The sequence below is a fragment of the Choristoneura fumiferana genome, chromosome 3 (genome assembly GCF_025370935.1).
Source record: "Choristoneura fumiferana chromosome 3, NRCan_CFum_1, whole genome shotgun sequence".
NCBI lineage: Eukaryota > Metazoa > Arthropoda > Insecta > Lepidoptera > Tortricidae > Choristoneura > Choristoneura fumiferana.
Window position 1 is genome coordinate 2,863,408 of NC_133474.1, and position 20,642 is coordinate 2,884,049.

The 20,642-nt window shown below is 40.0% G+C and overlaps 1 protein-coding gene across 1 annotated transcript in view; it reads right to left on the reverse strand.

Moving 5' to 3' along the window:
• Positions 1-16,158: 16,158 nt before the first annotated feature.
• The window catches only part of LOC141445706 (dedicator of cytokinesis protein 7-like), a 33,988-nt gene continuing 29,504 nt past the window's right edge, over positions 16,159-20,642 (reverse strand). The window contains exon 23 of the mRNA XM_074111595.1: positions 16,159-16,226. Within this exon, the coding sequence (XP_073967696.1) occupies positions 16,159-16,226 (68 nt within the window). The remainder of the gene's footprint in view (positions 16,227-20,642) is intronic.

The following is a 20,642-nucleotide window of genomic DNA, read 5'->3' on the forward strand; positions in this document are numbered from 1 at the left end:
CAAAATTGAACGAGCTGTTTGCCCGTGGAAGAATGTAGTTTGTAGACGATGTTAATTTTTGATAACTGATAAGACGTATGTATTGGTTGAGTGATTTATTGACACTAAAATATATTGTATAAAAATGAAATAATGTAATAAGAGATACACACGCAATAGCGCTATTTAAGCATAAATATAATTTGCTAACGTTATGTACAATTTGCTTGTACATGCTGCCGACTTAAGAAAAGCAAAGGAATACAATCAAAAATTATCTTAAATGCTAAAGATGTACGAGCACGATCAACGATGCTCTCTGGTCATCGTTGGAGATGTAGCTGCATCCGTTATAGATCGTTGCTGCGTTGTTGAGCCCGGCATCACAGGTGTCTCGTTTCTTGTTCTTTGAGTTCTGTAGGACGGTCTCGTCATCTCTAGTGCTCCAGGGTTTGATCATCATGCGTCGGGAAACATCTACTCTTAATCTTACAAGCTCCTTTATAAATGAGTAATGCTGCGAATGCTGATACTAGAATGTAGATCAAAGTGTACTGATGAATGTCGTGAAATGAAGGACTGTCGTCACTGGCGATGTCTTCTTGCTGTTTCTTAACGTTGTCTATCTTCTGTTGCAGCTCACTCAATATCTCAGCATGACCTTGTGGGACAATGACACGGGTTGAGGCATTTCCTATAAAATTATTGATCTCAGGAAGTTTTCACCAGTGTACTTTTAAAGTTGAGGTGGGCTGGTATTGTGAATGAGTCATGCTTGAGTAGGCATCCCTGACCTAGTGTAATGAGGCCTGTAGCTTGCAGTGACTTCGATGTAACGCCACCTGTACAGAATATGCGTACATCGCATTCCTGGCAACACGAGAATAGCCACGCGCCGTTGTTGTGTAACTTTATCCACTTGTCGCCGCACACACCGCTGTGATCTCTGTGCCGCACTGCGTCAAATTACCGTTGTTTATTATTTGAGCTTCGCAAATGGCTTCAGTGTCTTTTATATTGTAGATGGGCCGAGTTAGCGGGCACAGAAAGTGAGCTTCGTTGATTATTAGACATGTTTGCAGCTGATTTGGATTCATTGTGATAAACATGTCTTTTCTTAGGTTGTAGCCACGAATTCAGAGGAAGGTATTATGGAGATAGCGCTCAAATTTCTCTTTTGCGGCAGGGGTATTATGCGATGCAGTTCGTATTCATCGACGTTAAGAAGCGGCACCTTGACTTCAAATAACATAAATTCCTCTGTCAGTCTTGAGTGCACGCGGAGCACCTTGTAAATATTTCTGAGACTTTGTTCGTTGCTGAAGTTAGGTAAAGACATATCGCTCGCTAGCTGGCTGTTGATAGTGTGTAGTTGATTTAATAACTCTGATGGGCCCAATAGGTTAAAGTTAACTCGTCCATTGCGTAGATCTGTTATTGTGTCTATCAAAGAATCTTGGATTCGGTGCAAACTGGAGATGATAACTGCAGCCGATAGAGTTCCAATCGTGATATACATGTCTTTACGCTGCTGCTTTTCCTGCCAAGCTGTTTCTGTTCGAAGTTCGTCTATATGTTTGTTTATGAGATGGTATTGTTTAGTCATTACTTCCTCGTTTCGTTTTAATACGTTGTATTCACCTTCGATGATTGATGTTTGCTGTTTATACAATTGTTTTAAATGGTTCTCGTTTTGCTGCAGGTGTCGGATGTCATGTTTGTACTGCTCGGCAAATCGCTCGTCTAGCACTCCGAATAAAGTGTTTGCGAGATATCCGACTCCATCAATTAGACCTCTTTTTTTTCTGTTCTCATGTTCTAGCTGTAGTAATCTGTCGTTATTTTAAGTTCAGTTACTTCGTGTGCTAATTGCGATGAGATTGCAACAAAGGCTGGTTCTGTCGTGCACATGCTGCTGAGGTTTTTGATATAATTCTCGATGTTACTGAGGCTCATCTTGTATGTTGTTAAATTGTAAAATACAATTATCTTCCACTCGTCTTGAATTACATGGAGGTTGGCAATCTTGTCGAGATAGGCTGGTTTCGTAGCATCTAACGTAGTAATGTTGTATGATTGCTGCATAGAAGGGGAAATGGACGTGGCAAGGACAAGTAATGTCGTTAGAAGACAGTGTGCCAGCGACATCGGAACCTTGCTGTTTCCTTTTCTTTGTGTTTTGTCCGGTTTATGTGTTGATGGCGCATTAGCTTTCAGTGCGGTGTCTGTCTTCACGTGTAAAGGAGCTAGTTTGACGATTGGACGCTTCATTGTGCTGGTTTTTCGTTTTTAATGTCACGACCCGTACTAGTCCGTCCTTGCCATGATGTAGCTCCTGGACCTTACCAAGAAGCCACTTAGCTGGTGGAGTGTTGTCTTCTTTTATCACTACGATTTCACCGATTTCGAGATTTTTCTTTGAGGTGTTCCATTTGTTTCGCGATTGCAGTGTCTGTAGGTATTCAGATGACCACTGCTTCCAAAAATCTTTGCGCATTTTCTCCACGAGCTGCCACCTAGTGCGTATACTGTCAATGTCTGCGCCTGATTGTGTTGACAGGATGGGGCCGCCGATCAAAAAATGTCCGGGTGTTAGGTAGTCCAAATCTTCACAGTCTTCCTTTAGGGTTGTCAGTGGTCGTGAGTTGAGGCAAGCTTCAATCTCGGTCAGGAGTGTAGTGAACTCTTCGAATGTGAGTTTTTGTGCGCCGATAACTCTCTTGAGATGGTGTTTCATCTGGCGCACTGCCGATTCCCACAGCCCCCCAGCGCTAGCCCATGAGGGTGCGTTGAAGTGCCACTCAATTCCCGCTGAGGCAATGTGCTCAAAGAACTCAGTGTTAATGTAATGTTGTATTGCCTCGTTGTGTTCTTTTGCTAGTATCTTGGCTGCTCCAACGAAATTAGTTCCATTATCAGAGTACATGTATTTCGGAGCTCCTCTTCTTGCACACATGCGTTTGAATGCTGCGATAAATGTGTTTGAACTGAGATCAGACACGAGCTCTAGATGTACCGCCTTCGTTGACATACAGACAAAGACTGCGATGTAGCCGATTGTAGTTTTTATGCCTCTTCCCTTGTTGGCCTTGACTTCAACGTGCCCGGTGAAGTCCACCCGCAGTGAGTGAAGGGGCGCGATGGGGTTACTCGTGGTTCGGGTAAGCTCGCCATTAACTGGTGGTTGCGATTGGGACTGAATCGGATGCACTTGACACATCTCCTTAGTTGCTCCTTAACTCTGCCGTAGCCGCCCAAAATCCAGTATTTGTTGCGTAAGTAACCCAAGGTTAGTTTGGCTCCAGCATGTAATGTCATCCTGTGTGCTTGTTCGATCAACATGTCTGTCACCTTGTGCCTCTTAGGTAGTATGATAGGGTGTTTGGCGGTCGTTGGTATGTTTGAATGTTTGAGGCGTCCACCAACGCACAGTAACGAGTGTGCGTTTAAAAATGGATTCAGTTTAAGTAGACTGCTTTTACTGCTAACTGTGCCTTGTTTATGCAATCGTTTAATGTCTTCGTAAAAATCCGATTGCGCTGTTTTCATAATTGCTGTGTGCGCTTCTTGAATTTCCTTTGCTGTTAGGTAGTTACAACGCAGGGCGTTGGCCTTATTACGTGTATTGTTTATAAAACGCGTGATCCAACATGTGACTCGAAGTAGCTTAGATATTGAACTGTACCTTATTATAAGATCTTGTATGAGGTTCGATTCCCGGCTTTCTTGTGTTGCGTAAGTTTTATGTTTAATTTTTTCTTCTAGTTTTGGAGTTTCGACTATGTTGGTCTGATGATATACATCTTGCTTTAGCCATGCAGGGGCTTTCCACCATAATGTGTTGTTAATCAGCTGTGAAGGAGTCAAGCCTCTACTCGCGCAATCGGCGGGATTCTGTTCTGATGGGACATGTCTCCAGCAAGCTGGTGGCATTACAGCAACGGTTTTTGTCACCCGGTTTGCGACGAAAGTCTTCCACCTCGCGGCGTCGCCTTGCAGCCAACCCAGAACTACCATGGAATCGGTCCATCCATATACTGTTGTGTCGCGTCCATCCAAAGCTTCTATAACCTTCTCCATAAGTCTTGATAGTAATAATGCCCCGCATAATTCTAATCTCGGGATAGTTACTACTTTTTTGAGCGGGGCGAGTTTGGTTTTGGCCGCGACGAGCCTTATCTCGGCTTCTCCTCCGTTTTGTTTTGTTTTGCAGTATATGACGCACGAGAATGCTTTTTCCGACGCGTCACAGAAGCCGTGTAATTCGACGCGCTGTGTCGTATTTCCCAGCCATCGCGGTACAACGACCTTTTCTATATTAGGCATGTCATTTCTAAACATTTTCCATGCCTCTTGAATGTTATCTGGCAATGTGTCATCCCAGTTAATTCCTGTTTCCCAGACTTGTTGGAATATTTGTTTAGCTTTGATGGAGACTGGGGATAACCATCCCAGGGGATCGTATAATGTAGAGATGTCTGATAATAATGTTCTTTTTGTCATTCTTTCTGTGACGTCATCGTCTCGATACATCCTTTGTTGGAACGTGAATTGATCCGTTTGCGGGTTCCAGCGCAGGCCCAAAGTTTTGTTTGATTGTGTATGCTTAAAATCTAGCATGCTTACGCTCACTTGGTGTTGAGATAGATTTTTGAGAAGGCTTGGATCATTGCTGGCCCATTTTCGAAGATTAAACCCACCTCCTTTGAGGATATCGATCAGTTGCTTTTGTGTCTGTTTTGCTAGGTTAATGTCGTCTTGTCCTCCTAGCAGATCGTCGACGTATAGTTGGTTGTTAAGTGTGTCACACGCCAAGGGATATTTATGTCCATCGTCCTGTACTAGCTGCTTTACTGTGCGCATAGATAAGAATGCTGCTGATTTTGTTCCGTATGTCACGGTGCATAGTTGGTAATCTCTGAGGGGCTCCTTTTCGCTACTTCTCCACACTATCTTTTGTAGATGTTGATCTTCTTCGTGCACCATGATCTGTCTGTAAAATTTCTCTATGTCGGCCGTGTAAACAAATTTGTGTATACGCCAGCGCATCAACATTGCTTGTAGATCTTGTTGCAGGTTTGGTCCACACAGCATCATCTCGTTAAGACTGTGCCCAGATTTTGTTTTGCAGGATCCATTGAATACGACTCGAAGCTTTGTAGTGGTCGAATCCAATTTTAGCACTCCGTGGTGAGGTAGGTAGCAGCTGGGACTTCTGGGGGTTTCGCATAACTTCATATGGCCAAGTTCTTTATATTCATTGATGAAGTTCATGTACTGAGAATGAAACAACGAATCTCTTGTCATTCTCTTTTCTAAGTGTAGAAATTGGGCGACGGCGTGTGACTTGGATACACCTAATTTTTGTTCGAAATTTTGTTTCATCGGAATTTTAACTTTATATCTCCCTTCGGCTGTGCGTGTTGTTGTTGCTGTGTACAGTTGCTCGCAGTATTCTTCCTCAGCTGTCAAGGTCGCGGTCGACTCATTCGCTATTTCTTCCATTTCCCAGAAGCGGGACAAGTCTTCAATGTTGTTTAATACTACATGACAATTGAATGTTTTCACATTGCCAAATAGTATCCACCCGATCTTGGTTTGTTGCGCAAGCGGAGCTTGTGGTGGCCCGCGAAGTATTCCATCCATAATGATTTCGGAATACACACTTGCGTCCAATAATATGTCCACTGATCTTGAGATGTTGTAGTCAGGGTCCGCTAATTGTAGGCTTTGTAGGTGTGGCCACTGTTGTTTTTTGAAGGTGTTGTTAGGCAGGTTGTTGAGAACTTTGGTCATAACTAGTGCCTCGGTAGTAAATTTATAGTCATCGTAGAGGGACTCACAAGTTATTTGTACGTTCCCTCTGCTTCTGTTGAATGATGTTCCGACTCCAGAGATAGTTCCGCTATGGCGCCGCCTCTGTAAGCCTAGCCTCTGTGCGGCATTTTCTGTAATCAAGCTAATTTGTGATCCTTGATCGATAAGGGCTCTCATTTGTGTGTAGGTACCATCGCTTGATTTTATTTTCAGTAGTACTGTCGATAACAAGACTTCGTTGCCGGGAATCGACACGTGATTTGTTGATGACATCGAGGTCGTCGTACGCTGTGTATTTTGCTGCGTCGGCGTAGGCTTCGCACTCGAGTCACGTTGTTGATATAAGTCGTGTAAAATTGTATTGTGTTGACCATTGCAAACCTTGCATCTTTTCTTCGAGTTGCACGGTTTTTCGTTGTGGCAGTATAAGCAATTTGGGCAAATTTGTAATTGCCCAATTGTTTTTAATTTTTCCTCGGGCATCATGCCTTGGAAAGTTTTGCAATGGAAAAGTATGTGGTCAATTTTGCACAATGGACATCTTCTATCGCCAGTCACGTGATACGAAGTATAGTGAGGTTTGCCTTTGAGATGATTGTTTTGATGTAATTTTAGAGGGAACTCTTGTCTGTGTGCGGCAGGCTTATTGATGGTTGATGAGCTAGGGCCAATTGGCTTCTTGCATTTGTTATTCATGGTCTCGAGAGCTGAGAACTTGCTTTCCAGGAATGTCATGAGTTCGTCGAAGGCTGGCAGATTTCGAGGAGTCTTCCTAGCTTCCATGTATGATGAGTAGGTGTCCGGGTCTAACTTTTCGGCTATAATGTGCACCAAAAGAGGGTCCCACGTAGTCGTATCAACTCCAAGATTCTGTATAGCATGTACAGCTTCCATGCTTGTGTCATACATACGTTTTAGCTCATATGAGGTTTGTCGGTGTATGCTAGGTTGATTCAACAGCAGCTGTGCGTGTTTCGTGAATAAAAGCTGCACGTTATTGTAACGGTATGAAAGCAGCTCCCAACATGTGTCGTAGTTGTCAGCAGTGATGTAGAGATGCTGCACTAGTCGTTCTGCTTCGCCCTTCAATTTTCCCTTTAGGTGTTGCATCTTCTGTGTCTTCGTTAAGGTGGGGTTGTTGTGTATGGTCTCGGTAAAGAGGTCCATGAATGTAGGCCACTGCGTGTAGTTGCCTGTAAATGTGGGAATCTCGATTTTTGGTGTCGAATGCTGCTGGTGCGCTGCAGAACTAAGTTTTTGATTCAGGAGTTTCTTTGCCGCTTCGTATGTGGTTTCGTGCTCGGAGTATTGTTGTTCATATAGTATATCAGAACCCATCAGCAAGTTGTCGATTTGCCAATGTAGATCATCGATGGTCTTCCAGCGCTGTTGCAACATGAGAAGCTTGTCCTCGAGCTCCCATCTTTCCATTAGCTTGTTAGCGTCGATGCCTTTGACCACTCGAAGAAAGGCGCGAAAATTAGTTGCTTGTTGATACTTTAAATCGTCAGCCCTTGACGGAGCTGACCTATCCGCTGTTGGTGCACCTTGCATCGAGGGTGATCCTGTGCCAGTAGGGTTAGGCTTCGGATTGAATGACGTCAATAATTGTAGTAACTTTTCGTACCGTTGTTTGACGGTATCATACATTTCTGCTCTGTGATAATCTGGAGAGGTTATGTTCGCACTAGCAAGCTTTATGTCATTTCCCACAAATTCACTCCAAATGTTATCGATGGCCTCTAATCTCTTCTGAATGTACTCCTCTGTCTTCCTTGTAGCAGAATCCTTGTTAAAATTGATTATGGCGGCATCAATTTTGGTAGCGAGCTCCTTCTGGCGCTCGATTAAGACGGCCCACTGTCCCTCCATGGCTGTTGATGTTGGTTACTGATGTATAAGTGTGAAGTATCCAACACGTTCTGCTGGGCCGCAGATGTAGGTATATGTGGATGTTTTATTTTTATTTTTATTGTTGTAACTGTTCTCCAGTTGACGTGGTTGTTGTTGTCCCAAATTTCTGCTCGTCCAGGCGCGCAATGTGAACACTCGAACAACTGATTAGACCCGCTTGTGGGAATTCAGCAGTCTATCGTTAATACACTTAGATCGCGCAGAAATCCAGGATCCGGTTCGAAGGACCAAGATGAACGAGCTGTTTGCCCGTGGAAGAATGTAGTTTGTAGACGATGTTAATTTTTGATAACTGATAAGACGTATGTATTGGTTGAGTGATTTATTGACACTAAAATATATTGTATAAAAATGAAATAATGTAATAAGAGATACACACGCAATAGCGCTATTTAAGCATAAATATAATTTGCTAACGTTATGTACAATTTGCTTGTACAAAATGGATAATATATTACTCAATAGGCTATCTACTATAGCTAGCAATATTGATATGCTTGCTCAATCTGAAATATGTAGCAATATTCAAAACCTCGAAGAAGCAAAGATTCATGCTGCTAAATTAAAATCCATGTTAACTCGATTTGAGACTGAATTACTACAATACTTCAACCTGTGTAATGAACCTGATGCTGACGAAATATCAAATCTTACTACAATACAGCTCAAAGGAGAAGAAGTGTTAGCAGGAATGACTGCCAACATCAACATTAAATCTGACACTAGTGCTACCCGGACTGTGACTTCTGATAGAAGACTTAGCAAACTACCTGAGCTTAGTATACCTACCTTCAGTGGGAATCTACTAGAATGGCACCAATTTTGGGATCAATTTCATTCATGTATCGACCAGAGAAACCTGTCTGATGTTGACAAGTTGATGTACTTGAAGGCATCTCTCAGGGGCGAGGCTAAGAAGACTATTGAGGGTTTGGATACTACCAACAAGAATTACGGAATCGCGATATCTACTTTAAAGGAGAGATATGGCAAAGATGATCTAATCATTGACGCTCATTATTCCACATTATATAAAATCAAAAGGGCAGAGAAAATTGAGGATTGCCGGAAGACATTAGACGAAATAGAGAGACATATTAGAGTTCTTCATTCAATGGGAGAGGATATTAGTCATAATCATCTCAGATTTATGATAATGGAGAAATTTCCAGAGGACATCATATATGAGATTAAAATGAAAGTAAAGGCCGAATCAATTGAAGACTTAAGAAAACAGCTAGCTGTTATCATTACTGCACGAGAAGATGCCAGTAGAATCTTCTCTGAACAATCATTGAAAGAAAGTACTCAGTATACAGCGGAGACATTACATGTGAATAATGTATCAAATAATGGTAACAGACAATTCATCAATGCAAGACATAATAATCAGAAATTTAACAGGAGTCAACAAATATTTCAATGCCACAGCTCAGTGAATTCCAACTTCAACAAGGACAGTAGACCTCATAAAAGGAGATACGAACCAGAAAATGATAGAAGACATTTTGATAACAAAAGGAGCAAGTATAGCTGTTTCTTTTGCCAAGGACAACACTATACCGATCGATGTAAGCAAGTCAAAACCTTAGAAGAGAGAAAACAAAAGCTTAACAACCGATGCTTTAAATGTTTTCGCCTAAACCATTTTGCCAAGCAGTGCAGGGAAAGGAAATTAAAATGTCCACATTGCGGACAATTCGACTCGCACAATCAAGCCATATGCCCTGAATTATTCAAAAGGGAAGATCTATCTGCTTAGATTTATCAAAATTAACGTTACTCTGCAATTCTTGTGGACAGACAGCCAGATTGTCATTGACTTTTGTTTCAAGACGGATAGAGGAGATTAAGAATAACAAAAACCTAAGGATGATAGACACTTCGCTTGTGGCCGCGGAGGGTCCTAACCTAAGGATGATAGACACTTCGCTTGTGGCCGCGGAGGGTCCTGCGGATATAGATCATTCGGTTACTGCATCTTCAGAGTTAGACATGAATCAGTTGAATGTTTCAGCATCATCGGATACTGGATTGGAAACGTCGCAGGAGCACGAACTAGTTCAAGGTACCACGACCAAGAAAGACCTAATAACGGCTTGGAGACGAGAGTTTACGTGAAAGATATAATAATTCTCATAAGGATGGAAAGTGGGGAAAATCATCTCTCTCGTTAAGGGACCTGACGGACTATGCAGAGTAGCGAAGGTGAGAGTAGGTGATAAGGTGTTCACGCGATCCATTGCTCATTTGTACCCTTTAGAAACAGACGTCACCGATCAGCCACATAACATTCTTCAAGACACAGAAACTTCAAACAGAATCGAAGCTCAAGATGAAGACAACGGAGAATCAATCAGTATTCCAGCTACTGTGATTAATGACAGGATTGAAGTAGACAAATTCAGATCTCAGTTAACACCCACTGAACACACTAGGGTAGAAATGATTCCTACCATGGATACGAATATGGATGTGACCGATAGACGTTTGGATATCACAGATAGCCCTTTCAGACCGGCACTTAAACTACGACAATTTGCATACAAAAAAAGAATGACTTTGAGTAAAATTGGGGCGTAGATGATGAATCTGGGGTCATTTTCCGGATTTTCCGGCTCCAACGTGGAAAATTTTTTCGCCAACAATTGTATCATAACGGGCCTCTATTCTTACTGACACTTTTGTGACACCCACGATCGTATGCTATGGGGCCCATCAGCCAAACTGCACAATTGTGACTCTCACACAATTGTGTTAACTTGGCCCCTATGTTACAATTGTGAATGTCACAATTGTTTCGACTGGAGCCATCCTTTGCGTAAATTAGTGAATTAAAAACGAATAAAACGAAAGAAAATATTATCAAACTAAAGTTATTTATTGCAATAATCAACTTTTTTATTGTAGCCATCACAAATTCTTTCAAAAGTTGAGGGGTAAAGTATGCCTTCAAAGTACTCTGCTGGCGATTTCACGGGTGCAATTAAACGATGAGTATCTTCTGGAACGGAGTTACTGTTGAATCTTCTCTTGTTCCATCTTAAAGAACTCAGGGGTGCATTATCCTCTTCGCTACTACTGCCTGCTTCCGCTGCATCTGACGATGATGAGGAGGACATTTCTTTGTTTGGGGGTAATAAAACGTCTTGCTCGTCCTCACTGCTATCATCACTAGAACCATTGAGGAGGCCCGTGATATCAGCATCATTTAAAGCCCTGTTTATTGTGATTAAACACTGAAAATCCAAAAAACAGTCTGTTGATTCATAATACAGTTTGGCCCTTACCCTCACAATTGTGTCATAAAAGTTCATTGCATCATGTCAGCGGCAATAAATAAGCCAATGGTATCCAAATTAGCACAAACACGTACAAAAAACACTAGTTTTCTTACCCAATAACAAATAATGTACGCTCCGGAAGAAAAAAACGGATTTAATTTACTTACCTTCGTAAAAGTCAGGAGCATGACCGTACACCGAACTCGGCAAGTTCGCACTTGTACGCCGACTCCCAAAGGCACGAAATGTTGGTTGGGGGGTGTGATCCGAAACTCGCACAATCATGCGACGTTGAGCCCGTTCGCTCCTAGCGCTTAGAAGTCGAAAAAAGTTCACCTTATGACCCGCACAATGTATTGGCCGGGTCTGAGAGGGATAACATGGATACGAATATGGATGTGACCGATAAACGTTTGGATATGACAGATGACATGGATATAAGTTATGATTGTGCCTTGAGTAATGACCTGGACATAAGCGACGGAGAGCAGTCGACGGAGGTGGAACAGGATAAGAAACGCCGAGCTGCAGTTCGAGCCCTGGAGAAGATCAGGGAGTGGACTCGCGACTTGATGACGTCACTCTAACTAGCTTCCTCGTCGGGAGTGTCGTGAGCTCCGACTCACGAAAGAGGTAAACGCTTTATCTATGGTTATCTTGTCTATGAATATTGTCTGTGGTTAGGAACCGTTTAATTTAAATGTCAAAGTTTTTCTCACAAGCACTAATATTCAGTATAATTTTATTAGTTGAAAAGTAATAACGTCTGTAATAGCAGCTGGTGAAGCAGCTGCAACTTCCTAAGAGCTAAGTATCTAGCATAGTTTGTTCCTTGCTAAATTTCATCTTTTACTTCATGCGTACTTGTATGCGCTTTACTTCGGAGCTATCAAGCTACTACGGGTTTGGTATTCCGAACGCTAGATAACTTTGTGTGCTTAGCATTGCCAAGCACGCTTATGCAATACCCTGTTTAAATGAAAGGTTTCCCTGTTTTCTCGAGAATTCTAGGTTGATTAAGTCCCATACTGAACCGCGCCGGAACTGGTCAGTTACTTGGAACTGGGTTCGAGTTCGCGGCTTATGCGTGGCGTACGTTATTGCAGGTAATGTTCTATGTGCCGCGATATACGGTAAATTCGCCTTATGGGACAGAAAGGCAGCCAGGTGGAGGCTGGAGGGTCGCCAGGTGACGGCAAAAGAATGGTGCTTGGAGTTATGGTTTAGCACACAAAGCTACAAAGGCACTGTTTAAAGTAATCTGTACACCAACTTTCAGTATCGGTCAGGTTGCTGACCACCTAAAGTGTAAGGAACGAATTATGCCGAGGCATTGTTGCCATGGACATGTGGCTCTCTAGTCAGAGAGTCATGTGTTGTATTACTTCCACAGGAGTGACGGAGCATAGAGATCTAAAGAACACATTAAGCGAGCAGATGTAGTACATGTCTTGAGAGTTTAAGAGCTTACTTGAGCCAATACATATGCACGATAACTGCGCGGGAATAAATATATAAGGTATGAACTTGCACTTGTTATAATCAGCAATTTGCCTTTCAAACAATCATATAGAATTCTGAGTTACATCCCTTCCCATATGTGCGGCGCCGGTCTTTCGTGTCAGCTGACCGAGATGATGTACGGTCGGGGCGCGTGGATCGGCGTCACCACAGCTCTTAATTAGTAATTTTTGGTTGGTTGAATAAATAATGGTTGAGTTAGCTACTAGCGGTTTGCTTAAGACGATTTTTCGATTCAGTGATTTGTTTGCCTAAAATTCAATTCAAAAAGTGCAAATTGTGAAATAAAAGGGGCACAGATCTTCCGAAGAGTAATTTAATTTAGAACTTCTAACTCCACTTCTCACAAACAGAAGATCAAATCAATATAAGTGACATACATATTTCTTCTTAATGTCATAAGCTACGTAGAGAGTATTCATTACCTCAAAGAGGTTCCAACACCCCCTCTTAATGAGTACTCTCTTGGAAATCAAATACTCCATCTATCATGGTTATAATCAAATCACAACTTAACAACAGTTAAACCTAACTTACAGTAAAACTTTTCAAATAGCACTTTAGCTAGAGGCTTCGTGAAAATGTCAGCTAGCTGTTCACTTGTTTCAACATATTTTAGTTTAACCAAGCCTTTAGCTACTTGATCGCGCACATAGTTGTGTCTTATATCAATATGCTTAAGGCGCTTTGAATCAAGACTCTCTGCTATCTTTATAGCACCTTGGTTATCTTCGTATAAAACAACGACAGGAACACTACTGTACAACGACAGATCTTGCAATAACTTAGATAACCAAGCAGCTTCAGTACAAGCATGGCTCAGAGCCATATATTCAGCTTCTGTTGACGAAAGTGCAACACATTGCTGTTTCTTGGACAGCCATGAAACCGTACAATTAAAAAGTTTAAATACGAAACCAGTAGTGGACTTTCGATCTTGTAAATCTCCCGCCCAATCTGAATCGACATAGCCCTCAATTATATTAGTACTGGTGGCACTTTTGTCAAAAACTAAACCTAGATCCAACGTGGATTTTATATATCTGAGAACTCTTTTTACTGCTACCCACAACTCTTCAGACGCACATGACTGATATCGACTCAAAATCGAAATAGAATTAGCTAAGTCTGGCCTCGTAGCTAACATGCAATACATTATGGCGCCTATAGCCTTTCGGCACTTTAACTCAATAGATGTATTTTGCGACGCCGGCTCTAACTTTAGATTGTCATGTTTTGCGTTTGGGTCCATCGGTGTGGATATTGGTTTACAATCGGACATACCGAAGTTTTCTAGAATACCTTTTAAGTAGTCAGTTTGATTGAGAATCGTACACGAGTCCTTTTGTATTAAGTTTATACCAAGATAACATTTAGCTAGACCTAAGTCTTTAACTTTAAAGCTTTCTTTTAAGAACCTTTTTACGTTATTTAATTCATTATTATCTGTTGACATTATTAAAAAATCGTCTACGTATACCAGGAAATAGGTTTTAATCGAATCACTAAATTTTATATACAGACAATAGTCATTTTGGCTAGCAATAAAACCATATCCATTTAATGTTTTGTTTAAAGTATCGTACCAGTATTTAGGAGACTTCTTTAATCCATATAAGGCTCGATTTAATTTGCAAACTTCATTTAGCCCTACATTAAAGTTTGGGGGTACAGTTACATACACAACTTCATCTATTAATCCATTTAGAAACGCTGTGCATACGTCCATTTGATGAAGTTGAATACCTAGTTTGACACTGACAGCTACGAAAATCCTAAACGTAGCTAGTTGTGCCACTGGTGAGTACACTTCAGATGAAGACACAAAGTCTTTCTGTTTAAAACCACGCGCAACTAAACGTGCTTTATACATTTTGCTTCCATTTTCATCCTTTTTAACTTTAAACACCCATTTTGTGTCTACTGGCGAGCATTCTGCTGGTCTCGACACAACCGTCCATGTCTGGTTTTCTCCAAGAGACGCTTTCTCTTTTTCCATAGCTTCGATCCACTTGTCTGCGTCAGCACAATTTATAGCTTCTTCATACGTCTTGGGTTCTTGCACATCCGCAAAATTAAGTACACTAAACAATTCGCAGCTATCGTATCTTTCTGGTCGGCGAATCAGACTACGATCCCTCAACACGCGCTGTGGTTGTACATCACCACCAGGGTTCGGTTGCGTCATATTGCTATCGCTATTACCTACAGTTTGGTCTACGTCTGTCGGTTGGTCTCGTTGATCGCTTACCTCATCATCTTCAGAGTCTTCATCAGCCCCAGCACGCGAAGTGCTCGGTTTATTGTTCACCACCTCTGTTGATTTGTTATTCAACCACACTATATCTCGCGATACCTCTACAGCGTCCTTTTCGGGTACGTAAACTCGATATCCTTTCACGTTGTCTTCATATCCGACAAATAAGCCGATTTGGTTTTTATCGTCCCACTTCTTCCGCTTTTCCTTTGGAACATGAAAAGATACACGGTTACCAAAAACTTGAAAAACATTAAAGTCAACCGATTTATTTGTCCAAAGTTCATATGGCGTCTTTTTATCTACGGGACTTGTACCTGTTCTATTTAGAACAAAAACAGCCGTGTTCACGGCTTCCGCCCAGAATCGTTTTGACATTGACTTGGCTTTTATCATCGTCCTAGCTGCCTCGACCAAAGTCCTCATTTCACGTTCAGCCCTACTATTTTGTTGAGGACTATAACTTACCGTTCTTTGATGAATAATACCGTTTTTATTTAAAATTTCCCTTACCTCATTGTTCACGAACTCTAAGCCGTTGTCCGTTCTGAGTATTTTTACTTTTCTTCCGGTCTGATTTTCCACAAGAGCGATATAATTCTCAATGCACTTTTTGACCTCATATTTGTTTTTGATAAAATAAACAATCCTATAGCTGCTAAAATCATCTTTCAATAACAAAAAAATATTTCGAACCGCCTATGGATGTAACTTCCATTGGTCCGCAAAGATCCGCATGGACTAACGCACACGGAACCGTTTCCCGCTTTTCGCTACGCAAAAATGGATCCCTATGCTGTTTTCCAGCACAACAATCCTCACAAACTGATTTCTCAACGTTTTTAAAGTTTATTTTGTGCTCCGTCAAGACATTTTTGACATGTGCCAAATTTTGATGTGCGAGTCGTTGATGCCAGTCATGCAGATCTAAAACGGTATTGCAGTAATAAGGTTTCTTACATGAGCGAAAAATCATTTTAAAAAGGTTACCGCTTCTTTTAGCCAAAGCACAAACATTGTTATCAAGATTTAAAATTTTACAAAACTTACTATCAATTACAGAGATATATCCTTTATCTACAGCCTTGCTTACAGAAAACAAATTTACCTTAAGATCCGGTACAAACAATACATTAGACATCACAGTCTCTATCCAGACCTCACCGTTGTAAGCTTCTAATTTAACACTGCCTATTCCTTGTACCGGTAGCATCGAACCGTCTCCAATCTTGACGTTATTATGGCTTCCCATTGAAATTTCTGTAAACATGTCTGCGCTTCTGCACATGTGTTCAGACGCTCCAGAATCCATGTACCACTCAACTTCATTTTCATCTGTGTCTCCGATGAAAGCGTTAGCTCCACCATGACTGTTCACGGCACCATTTACATTTTGTCTTCCACGACCATCATTTCGACCTTTTCCTTGCCTTCCAAATTTATTGATTTTATATCTGCATTCATTTGCGTAGTGACCCTGTTTACCGCAGAAGTGGCATTTAATATCAGATTTACAAAATCTTGTTTCATGGCCAAACTTCTTACATTTTTGACACTGTTTGGAAATTGAGGCTAGTGCTTGGGTTGGTTGGTCTATTTTCATCCTGTTTTCTTCTATTATAAGCCTGGACATAAGCTCGTTTAAATTTTGATTTTCTTTGGATACTGACTCCCATGCCGTAACAAAATGTTTGTAAGCCGCAGGTAAAGACATTATAATTTTAGTCATCATCATTGTGTCTGATATATCTTCAGAATTTTCTTTTAATTTGTTTCGTATCTCCTCTAGTTTTGATATGAACATGCAAATACCTTCGTCTTCATAAGTCGTCGCAAAAAATTGTTGCTGTAGTAAATGCGTGTTGATATTAGTTTTAGGTTCGAAAACGTCCTTCAACTTTGTATACATTTGATATGCCGTCTTGCAGCATAGTATAAGACACATCGCACCATCCTCTAAATGAGTAATTATTATTTCCTGTGCCTTTGCATCCTTTCTCTGAATTTATCATCAGGATTTTCATTTTCCTGTTCAACATTTTTGAAAAGTAATTTTGCTTTTAACTTTATGTCTATTTGAAATTTCCAACTTACGTAATTGCTGCCGTTACTTTTAAGTCTTATTGTATTTCCTGAATCCATTATCCAGTTTCTTGAATAACAAATCTTTAGTTTCTTGCCTCTTCGTAATTTTTTTGACACCGACCCGCTTTTTTTTGTTTTTTTTTTTTTATATCATAAGCGGTTATTTTCTTCAGAATAAAATCGACAAATGATTTTATTTTATACGTTTCGTGTTCTGCTTGCCCTTATAGCCCATAACCTGTGAAATAAAAGGGGCACAGATCTTCCGAAGAGTAATTTTATTTAGAAGTGAACTCCACTTTCTCACAAACAATAAGATCAAATCAATATGAGTGACATGAATATTTCTTCTTAATATCATAAGCTACGTAGAGAGTATTCATTACCTCAAAGAGGTTCCAACACAATTTTCATAAAATCGAGTGGTTCCTCTAAATCTAAACTATGGATGGAAAAATTAAAAAAAATTCGGATGGTCCAAGTCCAAGGATGGTCAACTGTCAATCAAAATTGTGCGGCTTTTTTTTAAGTTGAAAAAAAAAAGTATTTTTCTGTTTAAAAACATTGCTTTCAATAAGAATTAGCGTTTTTTTTAAAATATTCCGAACATCCGTGTTAAAATTTTAAAAAAAAAATCGTGTCCCGGCGTGACAAAACGGCGTTGATTGATGCACGGCGTGAAGGCGTGACGTTTTGGCGTGACGCGACCATATAAAGTACTCTGTGACGCGACCCGTCCGGGCCGTCCGTTTGCGTCCGTCAAACACAGTCACACAGTCTGTCAGATTTTTCGATTGTTTTGTAGTAAATGGTGTTTGTTTTGTAGTAAATGGTGTTTGATGCTTATCTGAAAAACTCGCAGTCTGTTTACTTACGCTATCGTATAAGGAGAAAGTCTACAAGCCGTGTCTTATCCAACGTCGACTTTGGGAAACCATTGAATTCAATAGGATAAATTTTAAGCATTGAGTGAAACTTGTTTTCTTATTATATTTTTGTCAAGCCATGTTCATTACATAGATGTCACATTAGTAAATAATATAACTGCAAATTGGATCAATTGAAAACCACAATAAATGGTTTAAAATGGAAAACTGTGTGCAGTTAAAATTGAATATTTCACAAACGGTGGCACCGTTTCGTTTTGCCGCGCATGTCTTAGCACAGACAGGGTGCTCTCAACAGTGGATGAATATGTGGATATTTTTTACAAATTCTTTGATAATCAGGATTTGGGTAAGAACTGTTTGATTTTACTAAGTATTGTTGACTGTTGTGGATTTTAAACCATTCCATTTCGAAAAGTTATGAAGGAGAACTAGTCAACCCATTTTGTGTTGGTGGTAAACATGATACAGTAGACCATCTTGTATAATTCATACATAATTTAATTAAACCCATTGTGTGCGGACCGGTTTCACAATTTGACACCTCAATTGCGGCGGCATTTGAATCGGTGTAAATTATTTTTGACCTATGTTTTACAGCAGTTAAGTAGGAAACTTAGTAAAATGTGAACATACTGTGCATAGTAGCTTTGGAAACGGATATGTGCTAACTGGTGCAGATCCGAGCCTAAGCATACAAGGAGTTAAACAAACACATTATTTCTATAGGTAAAATTGAAGTAAAAACTCATAAAAATAAACAATTAATTCAATATTATTATATTTTTGTACTTTCTAACAGATACTGTCCGATATACTTGTATGCTGGGAGTGTAAGGCACTTTAAAAGAATCCGAATGTTTACCAGCAAAGTAGCTCGTGCACAGGAGATGTTGCAGTTCTGGTACATAAATAAACAGGTAAAAATTAATTTTGATGCAGCTAATCATCATTATATGCCATAATACTGGGTACAGGTCCATTAGGCTAATTTCCTAAAAAGATATTATTAATTAGTTTGTCAGTGACGTTAGTGAGAAAATATTGGATAAGCTTATTCTTTTCTCAATGAAATTAAACAAAAATTATGAAAATATAGCCAACAGCCAGTACATAATATAGGCAATCTGGAGACTACCCTATTTTAAGGGGCTGTTTCACCACCCATTTATCTATCAAATAAATTTAATCAATGGATGTAAAACAGGGGGTAATAAATATTAAACTTGAACAGGCAGTTTGGATAAAATTGACCAACTTCATTTCTTGCTTTAAGATACTCTGGTCTAAGCTGTGAATTTTGGATAAATAAAGTTATCTGCAAATATTGGATAATATATATAAACTTATATAAGAATGTTGCAAGTTAAAAAAGAAATACAAAAATATTTATTTTCTTAATAATTCACAAGTTTACAGTATAGTTATGCCCAGCGGACCCCAAACTAGGCTGAGCCTGTATTCTTGGGACCTGGAGTGCAATATGTAAAACAATACAAAAGAAACAGAATAAAACCTAATTTAGTCCAGAAAACCAAAATTACATTAAAATTAAAAAAATGACGACAAGCGCAAGCATTGTATGTTGTGTGGTGTGTGTGTATCTATATCTATTGTGTCTTCAGATGTAAAAAGAAAAAAGCTTGTAAAAAGAATCCAAATACACTACCCTGGATTCCTATGGGAAAGCCTAAGGGTTCCCTTTATCTTGCATAATATCGAATCTCCGAAATACACTTTGCATAACAGGTATCTCATATTTTTCTTCTCATATCTCATATTAAAGTAATTTTGTGATATGATGATTCTGCTAACATCTCATCTCATCATAACAACTTATGAGAAACGAAATTATGAGATTTGATTTTATGCAACTCATTAACAAGTTAACCAAGCCCTAAAGGGCAACACACACAGAAAGCGTGCGCGGGTCGGGTCGTGTCCGCCGCGTGAGCCGCGCGGTTCGTTGTATTCACACAGAAGGCGGGTCGGACCCGCGACGGGCCCGCGGCGGCTATCAATGTTGCCAGTTTAGTGACTTAGTCCCTAGAAGTGACGACTTTTGCTTAAACTTAGCGACCGCAAAAGTTTTGAACGACAGAAATGGTTTTAGGTATCTGGCGACTTTTGCAGTACAAATTGAAACAGTTCTAGAACCAATAATAGATACGACATTTTTGTCAACTCGACACAGAAATTATACATGCCGTGAGATATATGTGGGAACGACAAACGCGCTTGCGCACCAAGGTCAAACTTTATTACTTACTTAACTAAATCCAATTTATGTAATGATGGGCGATGGATGAAATTTTTAAAAGTAGCTGATTTTTTTTTATAGACAGGAATAAGCTTATACTAGTCAATGGAAAATAACAGATTTTTCTGTAGTACCTACCAATTAATTAAAAAATAAAATAATAAAATTTATTCTCGCCTAAATGAACTAGCTACTGCGCATGAATACGGTTTTTAGGGTTCCGTAGCCTAAAGGGCAAAAACGAAACCCTTATAGTTTCGCCATGTCTGTCTGTCTGTCCGTCCGCGGCTTTTCTCAGGGACTACAATGCTTCAAAGCTGTAATTTTACATAGATATACTTATTATGAAAACTATCCCAACAAAATGGTACAATGAAAAATTAAAAAAAAAATATATTGGGTACCTCCATACTAAAGTAAGGGTTTTTTTTTCTCATCCACCCTATAGTGTAGGGGTCTTTAAATTAAAAGCATTAGGGGTTACTAAGACGATTTTTCGATTCAGTATTTTTTTTGCGATATTCAAATTGAAAGTAAACATTTTCATTAAAAACGAGTTTTAGGGGTTTTTAACTTAAGCTTTAGGGATAAATATTTTTGAAAGTTGGTAACACTGCGCTCGGCTCGCGCTGTTTGTG